At 38.4% G+C, this 14375-nt stretch overlaps 1 protein-coding gene across 1 annotated transcript in view; it reads left to right on the top strand.

Annotated features, from left to right (window-relative positions):
* Nucleotides 1-14375, top strand: part of si:dkey-37g12.1 (atrial natriuretic peptide receptor 1) — a 169383-nt gene that overhangs the window by 133421 nt on the left and 21587 nt on the right. Inside the window, exons 20-21 of the mRNA XM_051928534.1 lie at nt 349-523; nt 14192-14344. Coding sequence (XP_051784494.1) covers nt 349-523; nt 14192-14344 — 328 coding nt within the window. The remainder of the gene's footprint in view (nt 1-348; nt 524-14191; nt 14345-14375) is intronic.

Genomic DNA, 14375 nt, shown 5'->3' with positions numbered 1-14375 from the left:
TTTAAGACTTTAAGACAAATGACAAGAAGTACTTCTTGACATAACGAGTTGTGGGTATATGGAATAAGCTGTATTTAAAGCAGAAACCTTGAAAACCTTCAAATAAAGTGTCTAGATGAGATATTTGGATGTCTTATTTATAAGCCAACCTAACATACTTGATGGACTAAAGTCTAAAGTTCTTGAAACCATGCTTTTCATAATAGCGACAATGGCTCAAATGGTCTGGTGATACAATTGTTCAAGCTTAAATTTTTTTGGAAGATATTTTAGTTAATATTTTCAAATTTTAATAATAAAAAATGATACAATAAAACCACATGTTAATATGTATTGCCTTTATTGCAGAAATTGTTGAAAAGGTAAAGACAGAGTACAATAATCCTTTCCGACCCCACACTGATAAAGTGGGTTGTCCTCAGAATCTGGAGAATTTAATGAAATCCTGCTGGAGTGAGAAACCTTCTGAGAGACCTGACTTTTCCATTTTAAAAATATCAGTGAAGAAATTAGACCCTAACATGTAAGTTTTTAATTATTCCATTATGTAGCCAGGTTTACAAAATAATCACATCTTTTGTGTCTGTCTCGGCATTTTGGTTCTCCTTCTCCTGCTAGTTGATGACCAGACTTTGTTCCAACACAACTTTTGAGTAGAAGTAGCTAGAATGTGCCATTGTCTGGGTCACTTCCTACCATGCCCTTATAGTACGTATGGGATTAGTGACAGCCATAATGGTGCTCTTGGTATTCTAGTCTGGAACTTTCTTTTGTGGTGCCTGGTTCTTCTTCAGTACTGAGCGACATTACAATTCACTTTACTGATACAATTCTTTCGTACTATCCATCTAAATGAATCAATAGGGTAGAACCATTGACAGAGCAAAAAAATTTGGTGGCACAATTCTTCTTGAATGAATTGCAAAAATATGTTCTATCTCTTTCTCTCTCTCTCTCTCTCTCTCTCTATATATATATATATATCTATATATCTATATATCTATATCTATATATATCTATATCTATATATATATCTATATATCTATATCTATATATATCTATATCTATATATATCTATATCTATATCTATATCTATATATATCTATATCTATATCTATATCTATATCTATATCTATATATCTATATCTATATCTATATATATATATATATATCTATATCTATATATATATATATATAAAATAAAAGAAAATCTTTAGACGAGACTATTTCCAAGAGATTCTTTCAAGTTGGTAGAGGGGGTCCCGTCCTCATCTCAACCATTTCCGATTAACAGCCCACGACCACGGTCCTCTCATCTCTCATTTGTGTGAATGCTTTTGTCAGACACAGTTCCTACGCTCTTAGCTCTTATAAATTTTTACGTTTTCCTCACTTTAGGTTCCCAATAAAAGAAGACTTATTATGTCCAAATGTTATTGAAGAATTTTATCCAGAAGGGTTATCAGCAGAAGAAATTAGCACATAGGCACTCCTAGCACCGAAAAACGATGAAGTTAAACGAATTAACACGAAACTTGTCGATCAGTTACACGGCAAATTGGTTAAATGTGTATCAATAGACTTTGCTGAAGGAGTTGGTGGTGATGGTGCAGAAGATGAAAACAACAACTTACAATCTCCCGTAGAATATCCATAACCGTTAACACCGTCCGGTCTTCCACCGACCGAATTACTGTTGAAAGAAGGATGTATCGTAATGTTATTGAATAATGTATGTACTGTATGAGTGATGGGCTATGCAATGGGACAAGATTAGATTTATTGAAAATTGGTCAAACAATTCTAACATGTAAAATTTTAACAGGCGACAAGAATGGTAATATAGTACATATTTTGCGGATAACATTAGACACCAAAGGAGATCTTGATGTGCCGTTCGTATTAAAACATTGACTGTTTCCCGTTAGAATAGATTTTGCAATGACAATTAAAAAATCGCAAGGACAAACATTTCAAATAGTCAGTTTATTTACTAGAGAGAAAGAAACGATATTCAATCACGGGCAGTTATACATTCCGTTGTCACAATGTAAGTCCAACCACGGAATCAAAATTCAATGAGATTTGGATGAAAAGTTAATTCCAAATATTGTTTTTACTGAAGTTTTACAGTAAAAGTGTAAGTTTAAAAAGTATTTGCGTGTTAATTTCAAAGCCAAACAGAACAAAAACGTGTAACGCAACAGTATCCTCTATGGCTGCATGAAACATAATTTTCTTTCAATTTATTACATTTTACTATTTTTTACTATGGTTAATCACTCGCTGTAATGTAAAATAGTTAGTTCTATTATGCATATGTAACAATTCCCATGAAAATAACAATGTGTTTAAATTGTACATCCGCTTCACCATACGTGAGTGGCAGAGCTGCGAAGTGGCTAGCGCACAGTGTCTGTCCGGGGGTTGGTGAGCAAAGCGAGTAGGGGGCAGAACCCCCTAGTATATACATATAGATAGATAGATAGATAGATAGATAGATAGATAGATAGATAGATAGATAGATAGATAGATATTTAATTATATCAAATATTTTCCATAATTCATATTGTATAATAGTATCATCATTGACAGCTTGAAGTATGACAACATATTGAAAATGCATAATTAAAAAAGACAATACTTTCAACAATCAAAAATAAGCAAGATTTGTGTGTCTCATTTTCAAGTTACGATTCAAGTTGAGAATCGAATGAGAACCGTCTGACTCATTCACGGTTAATGATTTGAAAGAATCAGTGAATGATATATGCCAGGTACAGTCAATGAGCAATAAAAAGTGTGCACTACAGTAAAGTTGAAAGCAAATAATTGTTTCATATGGTTCAGTTTTGTGAGAATAATTTGTTAATATACAAAGCAGTGCAAATATATTAATTTAATATTGCTTAAAACAATGGCAATAATGAACTTCACAAAATAAACAATTTATACATTCTAATATCCATGTGTTGTTGCTGAATTATACTTGTATACTTGTATGTTAAATAAGAGAATAATTGGTGACAGAGATCTGATTCACCTGTAATAATTCAGTTCATACTCAAAAGAATAATAAGTGAAGTGAACAAGGATCATAAACCAGATGGACAGTAATTAAATCTGTGCTTTAACACATGGTGTTTCAAATTTCTCCGTCGATTTGTATAATTCATTGAGAAGTCATTCAAAACAGAACAAATTATTTGTTAATTGCTCATCACTGTCATGCACCCCTGAGTCTTTTGTTGCTTTTAAAGAGAGTGGTCTCTGAGGTAGCCTCTTTATTACCACCCTAACCAGGTTTTGGGTGTTAGTAAAGAGATGACATAACAGGTCATGCATTATAATACTAGCAACAGGGTCATTACTACAAATAATGTGGCAGTGGCCATGAATCCACTCACAAAGACATTGATTGGCATGGGGTTCATAACCTGAACACAAGATTTCTGTGGCAACCACATTAACCAAAGTGCCACATTCCACTCCAAAACTAAATAGTAATTTCCTCTTTCTTTGTTTTTGGAGGTTACTTCTAGACAAATCAATGTTTTACATCATCTGAAGGAACTGCTTACTTTTATACAAAATAATGAGAAAACAAACAAGAAAATTCAAAAGAACGATACCTCATTTGAAAAAAGTGTTTCCAAATTTTAAAAACACAATGTAAGTTTCCTGAAAATAATACAGATCTACAGAAAAATACTTAAAGAACCACATTTATCACTGAGTCCTCAGATATATAGCTGAAGGATTCAGTTACAAACCAGTTTACTTCAGAATTCTATCCAGTGCTGGAAAGTAAAATGTAGAGTTTTTACTGAAAGGTGTAAACACAGCTATCAAAAGCAGAAGGAACTGTTTAAAATTTTAAATCATTAACTGTAAAAGCTACACTCATACATATTAGAATATTTTTGTTAATCAGAGGTTATTAGTAGCTACTTATTAATGCTAATGTTAAATGTATTGGTGTAATTGCTATTATTTATCATTATTTGTAACACTCAGGCCTTTGGTCCTTAATGACTGGTGGTTCATGCATCTCTCATGAAACACAGCATTTCAGGTCACTCTGTCAAGGTTGCTGCAATTCCTTTCTCTGCCATTTGAGGTCATCTGATAGACATGCTGCATGCTCTTGCCATTTTTTCTTCTGATCCTTGTTATCTGGTCATGCTGCCACTTGCCATGTAAAGGGCCTAAAGCCCAATAATATGGCAGAGGAAGCCCACACCTCCTCTTCTTTGGTTATGTATGGCTTTCTTTCTCAGAGTTTAGTACTGCCACTTAAGATGAAAATGATCAGTCATCCTGTGAAATTTGCTTCACTGTTAGCAGAGCTTGCCTTGATTCTTTTTTTATCAGCAATGCCATGTGAAAGTATTGCTGTGCTTTTCCGGTCTGCCACAGTGCACAGGAAAGACATGAAGCACAATTTTGTGGATAAGCTAGCCCGTACATCCAACTCATGTGGCACGTTACACATACCACAGCATAAATTCTCAATTGACGCAAAGATTAAGATTAGTTGAAGGCCCAGTGAACAACCCTTAGTATTTTATAAATATATACTGTATATATTTATCCTGAATATATATATATATATATATATATATATATATATATATATATATATATATATATATATATGTTACAGGTAAAGCTAGAAATTGGATAAACCTAGAATTACCCAGGTAAAGCTTGCATTATTCCAATAGAACACATGGGTAAAGTTAGAAGCTCACATGTTATTCCAACTTTACCCAGGTCTTCTGGATAAACCTCGCTTAATCCAGGTAATGCTAGGTTTATGCAATTTCCAGGCTTTACTCATAACATATATGCATAATGAACATGGCAGTAGTTTATGAAATTTTTTTCACTTTTTATATTTAGAGACAAATATTCAAAAGCTAGAACGTGAATTACTCAAAAATGCATAAATTAATTAAAATTAAATAATTTTTGGTAAATAAAAAAGAACATCTAGGGAGGCATGGTGGTGTTTACAGTGTCACCAGTAATTTAAATTGAAATTCCTGCATGGAAGTGCACATTTTCCCCATGTCTCCAATGATCTTTCCCACATACCAAAAACATTTCTGTTATATTGACTAGCAACTCTAAATTGTCCTGATATGTGCATTTACCCTGTGAAGAACGTTTGCCCTATCTAGGCTGATTGTTACCTTATACACAATGCTCTGGCATAGGTTGTGGCTTCCCTTGTGGAAATTAATTATCCATCAGTAAGCATTGACAGATTTCAATGAGATTTACAGTTTATTCCCTTACCTTTCCCTGTCAATTGGAATGCCATGTTGTTTAACTTAAGTAACAGTATAAGAACATATATTGATAAACACAAGGGTTATAGAATTAAGATATGTTTTGACACAAAAGTTATAACTCAAGACAGACAAACATATAACATGTTCATGTTCAATCTAATGCCTCCTTTACAGGAATATTCTGTAGGTTGTGTTTTATATATGTTAGTAATTGTTTTTTTGTGACCATGGTAGTGACTAAAAAAAACACAATTGTAGACATCAGATTTCAAACAGTTTGATTTTTGTTTAAATATTCCATTTTCAAGATATCTGTATGCTTCAGCAACACTTACTCAAAATTTCTTTTCAGTCTTAGTCCAACACTTTCAGTACTGAAATACAAACAATACAATACATCCATTCTGCTGTTGATAAACTACAAATGCAGCACCCCAAGGAGCTTGTGCTAATCACTGGAGATTTTAACCATGTGACGCTGGACAAAACATTACCTGCCTTCTCCCAGTATGTGGATTGTAACACCCGGAGAAATAGGACTATTGACCTACTGTATGTAAACATTAAAGACGCATACAGCGCCACCCCGCTGCCTGTGCTTGGGAAAGCAGATCATAACCTGGTTCTGCTTCATCCTGACAACAAACCAAGAGTGAGGGAGCTACCTACAACCACACGCTCATTCAGGAAGTGGTCCCCTGAGGCAGAGCAGGCTCTGAGAGACTGCTTTGGAACTACGGACTGGGATATCCTGCAGGGATCATATAGTGAGAACATTGAGGAGGTTGTTGACTGCAGTACTGACTACATCAACTTCTGTATGGACATTGTAGTTCCAATAAGAACAGTACGCTGCTATGCTAACAACAAGCCATGGATTACAAGTGACATCAAGGGCCTTTTGAACCAGAAGAAAAGGGCTTTTAAAGGCGGTGATTAGCATCAGCTCAAGCGCGTACAGAAGGAACTCCGAGCCCAGCTCAGGGCGGCGTGTGACGATGCGGGTTCAGCTCCGTGCTTCCATCGGCTGTTAGGGAGCCTTTGAACCCAACACCATCGGTAATGTCACCGATGAGCTAGACAGTGAGGCAATAACAATGAACAAGGAGATGATGTAAAAAATGTGCAAAGTGCTTTTATTCAAAATAAATCAACACAGTGTTCAAAGTAAAGTGCAGCAGTGCATTCAAAAGTCTTCATTAAATAAATAATCCATTAAAAGAAATATTTCGAGGTTAAAATACAAAAACAACAATCCTTTAAAACGAAGTTAAAACACACTTCAGGAAGCAGTCTTAAAAAAAAACAAATGACCTGCCCGATGCTCCTTTTCTGTTAGCGTTAGCGTTACACCTGCTTCTTCCATGCGGGCCCTGCAACAGGCGAGACGCTCTTAATGCAGCTGACCTTCTGCCTATTTCTGCTACTACTGTCAGTCGCCTTTCCGATCCTTGGCTCCGGTTGGCTCCCCCTGACAGTGACCTGGGAATTCCTCCAATGGCCAAGGCTCTCACGTGGAGGACACCACATTCCCAAGTCCTGACTCCCGTGGCCGTCCATCCATCCTTCTGCTGATACCAGAAGAGAGAGTTTCACCCCACTCACAATTACAGCAGCCCAGGTAAGCAGAGAGCTGAGGAGACTTTGTGCCAGCAAAGCAGTGGGTCCAGATGGAGTATCGCCACGACTGCTGAAGGCATGTGCGTTGGAGCTGGGGAGTCCTCTACAGCGCATCTTCAACCTGAGCCTGGAACAGGGGAGAGTCCCGAGGCTTTGGAAAACATCTAGCATCAGCCCAATCCCAAAGGTATCACATCCTAGTGAGCTGAATGACTTCCGGCCTGTCGCTCTGACATCACATGTGATGAAGACCATAGAGCGGCTGCTGCTTCACCACCTGAGGCCACAGGTCCGCCATGCCCTCGACCCTCTGCAGTTCGCATACCAGGAGAAGGTGGGAGCGGAGGATGCCATCATCTATATGCTACATCGATCCCTCTCCCACTTGGACAGAGGCAGTGGTGCTGTAAGAATTATGTTTCTGGACTTCTCTAGCGCCTTCAACACCATCCAATCTCTGTTCCTTAGGGACAAGCTGACAGAGATGGGAGTAGATGGATAGTGGACTATCTTACAGACAGACCTCAGTATGTGCGTCTCAGGAACTGCAGGTTCTACATTGTGGTCAGCAACACAGGAACACCGCAGGGGACTGTACTTTCTCCGGTCCTGTTCAGCCTATATACATCGGACTTCCAATACAACTCGGAGTCCTGCCACGTGCAAAAGTTCGCTGACGACACTGCTATCATGGGCTGCATCAGGAGTGGGCAGGAGGAGGAGTATAGGAACCTAATCAAGGACTTTGTTAAATGGTGCGACTCAAACCACCTACAACAGAACACCAGCAAAACCAAGGAGCTGGTGGTGGATTTTAGGAGGCCCAGGCCCCTCATGGACCCTATGATCATCAGAGGTGACTGTGTGCAGAGGGTACAGACCTATAAATATCTGGGAGTGCAGCTGGATGATAAATTGGACTGGACTGCCAATACTGATGCTCTTTGCAAGAGAGGACAGAGCCGACTATACTTCCTTAGAAGGCTGGCGTCTTTCAACATCTGCAATAAGATGCTGCAGATGTTCTATCAGACGGTTGTGGAGAGCGCCCTCTTCTACGCGGTGGTATGCTGGGGAGGCAGCATAAAGAAGAGGGACGCCTCACGCCTGGACAAACTGGAAGGCAGACTCTATTGTAGGCACGGAGCTGTACAGTTTGACATCCGTGACAGAGCGACGGGCACTGAGCAGGCTCCTGTCAATCATGGAGAGTCCACTGCATCCACTAAAGTGTATCATCTCCAGACAGAGGAGCAGCTTCAGCGACAGACTGCTGTCACTGTCCTGCTCCACTGACAGACTGAGGAGATCGTTCCTCCCCTACACTATGCGACTCTTCTGTTCCACTCGGGGGGGGGGGGGGGGGGGGGGGGGGGGGGTAAACATTAACATTATACAAAGTTATTGTCTGTTATACCTGCATTTTTATCACTCTTTAATTTAATATTGTTTTTTATCAATATGCTGCTGCTGGAGTATGTGAATTTCCCCTTGGGAATATTAAAGTATCTATCTATCTATCTATCTATCTATCTATCTATCTATCTATCTATCTATCTATCTATCTATCTATCTATCTATCTATCTATCTATCTATCTATCTATCTATCTATCTATCTATCTATCTATCTATCTATCTATCTATCTGATCACTACTTAATTATGTTTGATTTGGTTCTGCCCTTACCAATACACTCACAGTTTAAAACAAAAACAGTGCAACATCTAGATTGTAATTCTGTTTCAAAATTTATAGATACAGTACTTTGAGTAAGTTAAGTTTAATTGTGGAAAACCATTTGCATCAAATAACATCAGATGTAAATGTGAAAAACCAATTAGATCAGTTAACATCAAATGTGTGGAAAAAAATATAGATTCAAATTTTAATCTAATCTTGAGAGATGCTCTGGATACAATGGCTCCCCCCAAAACAAAATGGTCAAAGCACATAGAAACTCACTCTGATTCAATGAGAGCACTTCAACTCTTAAATTAGAGTGTCAAAAACTTGAGCACAGATGGAGAACAATAAAGCTTCCGGTCTTTTAAATTTCATGGACAGAGAGTATAAAAAAATATAAAAAAGCTCTCTTTAAAGCTCGCTCAGCTAACTATTCTAAAATAATAGATAACGATAATAAAAATCCTCGGGTACTGTTTAGAACAGTTACTAAATTAACAAATTTAATTTAAATTAACACATTAGGGCGGAGTGGTGGCTCTGAGGCTAAGGATCTGCGCTGGTATCCCGAAGGTTGCCGGTTCGAATCCCCGTCGCTGCCAAAAGTCCACTGCTCTGCTGGGCCCTTGAGCAAGGCCCTTAACCTGTAATTGCTCCAGGGGCGCTGTACAATGGCTGACCCTGCGCTCTGACCCCAAGGGGTATGCAAAAACTACCAAATTCCTAATACAAGAAATTGTATAAGGCGAAATAAAGAACAAAAAAAAAAAAAAATTGGAATTCAAATCTGCAGTGCAAAATACCAACAGATATTAGCAGTACAGACTTTCTGAACTTCTTTATTGAGAAAATTAAACATACAAGATCCCGGATCTCATCATCACAGTTCAAACTGCATAAAAGCTTGGCAAACTCTGTCACACCTTGCATTCAACACTTTATAAATTTTAATCCTGTAACAGAACAGGAAATCTTAACTTTAATTTCTAAAATGAAACCTACTACTTGTTCCCTAGACCCAGTGCCAACAAAACTAGCATAAAGTGCAATGGATGTTCTTGCAGCACTATGTTCTTAACATTATCAATAGCTTATTATTGCAAGGCACAGCATTTGATGCACTAAAAGTGTCAATCATCACGTCATTACTTAAAAAGTAAGACCTAGACCCACATTTACTTAATAATCATAGACCCATTTCAAATTTACCCTTTCTCTCTAAAATACTTGCAAAAGTAGTCCCAAATCAGCTTCAGTCACACATTATGCATCACAAATTATTTGAGAAATTCCAGTCTGGCTTTCACACTGGTCATAGCACAGAAACGGCACTAACATTTGTTGTAAACGACATTCTGATATCCTCTGATGAAGGAAACTCCACTGCAATAATGTTGTTAGATTTAAGGACAGCATTTGACAGTATTGACCATTCTATTTTACTACACAGGCTGGGAAATGACATTGGGCTTACAAGCAATGCCCTTGACTGGCTTAGTTCTTATTTATCAAATTGATTACTGTATGTACAGAAATGTGCTGACAGTACTCCATCTTTATACATAGGATTGAGATATGGTGTCCCGCAAGGCTCAGTAATAGGACCTTTACTGTTTTCACTTTACATGCTTCCACTGGGATCTATCATTAGAAAACATAATGTTAATTTTCATTCGTACACAGATGACACCCATTTACACCTTTCTTTTATGTGAATTTCCCCTTGGGGATTAATAAAGTATCTATCTATCTATCTATCTATCTATCTATCTATCTATCTATCTATCTATCTATCTATCTATCTATCTAGTTGAACATCAAAATTATTTTTATGCAGGTACCAACACTGATCCTAGAGTGTTACAGCATTTGATGGCATGTCTTCCAACCACTTTTTTACTTAAAAGCTAATCCTTTCTATTACTGGAAGACCTCATCTCATCACATCTCATCTTCTAAAACCTCCTTTCCTGGTGAGGGTCATGGAGCAGGCCAAGACAGCCCACACTTTCCTGTCCCCAGGTACAGGGCCTGCCACATTGTCTTCACACAGTGGGACATAGCCAGAGCAGTTTTAGGGGGAGCTGCCCCTTGGGCATCTTCACAGCTTTGCCCAAACCACCTCAATTAGCACTTCTTGATTAGAAAAAGCAGCTACTCCACTCTGACGCTATCCTGAATTACTGATCTTCTCACCCTATCACAGAGCATCAGGCCGGCACCATGCAAAGTAACCTAATTCCTGTTGATTGTGCTTGCAATCACATTCTTTTAGTCACTACCCACAGCTCATGTGGGACAGGGATGTGGATTGACCAGTAAGCTGAATTTTTGTCTTTACACTCCGCTCCTGCCTCACCATCACAAACTAGTGCTCCATTTGACTTGTCAATTTCACGTTACCTCCCTTCATCTCTCCCCAAAGGGACACCCTCACATTCTTGGCTGCATCTTGATATCCTGTCCATGAAAACCACAAACAGGAGCTATGACAGAAAATCTTGACAAGACAGATCCTTGATGGAGTCTGACACCCAAGTGAATGAATTTGACTTAATAATAAGCATTTAGACATAGCTCTCACTACATTCATATAGGGAATGCATAGCATGAAAGAGCGGCCCTCTTAACCAATTTTCCTATAGCACCCACAACAAAGGCCTAGGGACACACTGGGTTACATGCTTTTTTCAGATCTACCAAACACATACAGTACTGTGCAAAAGTTTTAGGTAGGTGTGAAAAAATGCTGTAAACAAAGAATGCTTTCAAAAATAGAAGTGTTAATCATTTATTTTCATCAATCAACAAAATGCAGTGAATGAACAAATGAGAAATCTAAATCAAATCAATATTTGGTGTGACCACCCTTTGCCTTCAAAACAGCATCAATTCTTCTAGGTACACTTACACACAGTTTTGGAAGGAACTCGGCTGGTAGGTTGTTCCAAACATCTTGGAGAACTAACCACAGATCTTCTGTGGATGTAGGCTTCCTCACATCCTTCTGTCTCTTCATGTAATCCCAGACACACTCGGTAATGTTGAGATCAGGGCTCTGTGGGGGACATACCATCACTTTCAGGACTTCTTGTTCTTCTTTACGCTGAAGATAGTTCTTAATGACTTTGGTTGTATGTTTGGGGTCGTTGTCCTGCTGCAGAATAAATTTGGAGCCAATCATACGCCTCCCTGATGGTATTGCATGATGGATAAGTATCTGCCTGTATTTCTCAGCATTGAGAACACCATTAATCCTGACCAAATCTCCAACTCCATTTGCAGAAATGCAGCCCCAAACGTTCAAGGAACCTCCACCATGCTTCACTGTTGCCTGCAGACACTCATTATTGTACCGCTCTCCAGCTCTTTCGACGAACAAACTGCCTTCTACTACAGCCAGATATTTCAAATTTTGACTCATCAGTCCAGAGCACCTGCTGCCATTTTTCTGCACCCCAGTTCCTATGTTTTCGTGCATACTTGAGTCGCTTGGCCTTGTTTCCACATCAGAGGTATGGCTTTTTGGCTGCAACTCTTCCATGAAGACCACTTCTGGCCAGACTTCTCTGGACAGTAGATGGGTGTACCTGGGTCCTACTGGTTTCTGCCAGTTCTGAGCTGATGGCACTGCTGGACATCTTCCGATTTCGAAGGGTAATAAGCTTGATGTGTCTTACATCTGCTGCACTAAGTTTCCTTGGCCGACCACTGCATCTACAATCCTCAACATTGCCCGTTTCTTTGTGCTTCTTCAAAAGAGCTTGAACAGCACATCTTGAAACCCTAAGAGACCTTGCTGATGCAGTATAACTACCTTGTGTCTTGTTGCTGTGCTCAGTCTTGCCATGACATGAAACTGTCTTCCACAACCTCACCTTGGTAGCAGAGTTTGCCTGTTCCTCACCCAGTTTTAAGCCTCCTACACAACTGTTTCTGTTTCAGTTAATGACTGCGTTTCAACCTACGTTGACATTGATGATCATTAGCACCTGTTTGGTATAATTGGTTGATCAAACACCTGACTAGAATCCTACAAAATCCCTGACTTTGTGCAAGTGTACCTATAAGAATTGATGCTGGTTTGAAGACAAAAGGTAGTAACAAAAAATATTGATTTGATTTAGATTTTTCTTTTGTTCGCTCACTTTGCCTTTTGTAAATTGATAACAATAAACAATCATTATTTATATTTCTGAAAGCATTCTTTGTTTACAGCATTTTTTCACACCTGCCTAAAACTTTTGCACTGTACTGTACATATTCCAATGCACCTTCCTGCAGCTGCAATAGGGAGAAGAGCTTGTCTACTATTCTATTGCCAGGGTAGAATCCACATTGTTCCTCACATATCTTAGACTCAGCCATCAGACACAATCTCCCCTAAGAAGTGTAATTCATCTGTAGTTGGAACATGCCCTCTGTTTACCATTCCTAAATACGAGGACCACTACACCAGTCTGTCATTTCAAAGGTACATTACCCATCTTCCATGCAACATTAAATAGGAACATTAAATACACTATCCCAACAATGTCAAGTCGGTTTAACATCTCCAATCGGATTTCACCTACCCCAGCAGCCTTACCACCATGGAGTCCTTGAGCCACCATTCCAGAGGTGTCCAAGACTGCATTCTGATAGAACAGCATGTACCAAGTTAAGGAGTTTCTCAAAGTGTTCCTTCCACCGCTCCACAATTTCCCCAGAAGACCTCAACACCTCTCCATCCCTTCTTAACACAGACTGGGCAAGGTCATGCCTTCCCTCTCTGAGGCATTGAACAATTCACCAGAACAGCCTCAAGGCCATCTGATAGTGTTCCTCTAAGGTCTTTTCAATTTCTGTAATGCTCAAAGCTTTTGCTTTCATAACTACTTTTGCAGAAGTCTTTGTATCCCATTGGCACCTCTCAACTGAGCTAGGAGATCCTACAGAGAGCTTTTCCTGGAAGGCCACCTTCTTCATTCTGACAGCTGGAACATGCCGTTACCGGAATGTTATTATTACTGGGCCATGCTACCTAAAATGAACAATTTTCATTAAGACACTTTAGGGGTCCTTAGCTCAGATGGAAATTCTAAGGCTCCATTTATTTCTTTGAAACCAGTTAGTATTTGAACTTTAATTGATTAATAAAATGTATTTTTTATATTGAATAATGTGTGCTTTAATTAAGAAGAAGCTTAAAAAGTGAAATATAACCCTTCATATATAATATGGATGATGTTTTCTTATTAAAATATTACATTTACAGGTATTGTATCCATATTTCTTTTTATAATTTAAACCCCTCATCCAGATAAGGTGATCATTTTCATGGTTTTGAATTTTGTTTAAGGTGTCAGTGGTTAGTACATTTTAAACTAAAAAACTAAAACATGTGTTGCTATTTTTAAACTCACACCTCTAGCTCATCGAGTAATTTTGAATAATCTGTGGTATAATGACAAAAGCACAGAGTGGCCCAATGCCGTGATTTGTTTTGCTTGGCTTAGAGTAGTACCACTGTCATATAAAACACATAAGCAGATGCTTTTGCATACCTTTCAACAAAATGTATGAAGCTTGTTTCATTTATTTTCAGTGAGTTCAGAGGAAGTGAAAACATTCTAGACAATCTTCTGTTACGCATGGAGCAGTATGCAAACAATTTGGAAGAGCTGGTGAATGAGCGAACTGCAAAATTTCTGGAGGAGAAACAGAAGGCAGAAAGTCTCTTAACGCAGATGTTGCCACAGTAATGTTTCATTAATATTATATTTAAATGA

This window comes from Erpetoichthys calabaricus, chromosome 5 (assembly GCF_900747795.2).
Source record: "Erpetoichthys calabaricus chromosome 5, fErpCal1.3, whole genome shotgun sequence".
In the NCBI taxonomy this organism is placed as follows: domain Eukaryota; kingdom Metazoa; phylum Chordata; class Cladistia; order Polypteriformes; family Polypteridae; genus Erpetoichthys; species Erpetoichthys calabaricus.
The sequence above is the reverse complement of the archived record's forward strand: the minus strand, read 5'-3'. Positions and strand labels throughout refer to the sequence as shown.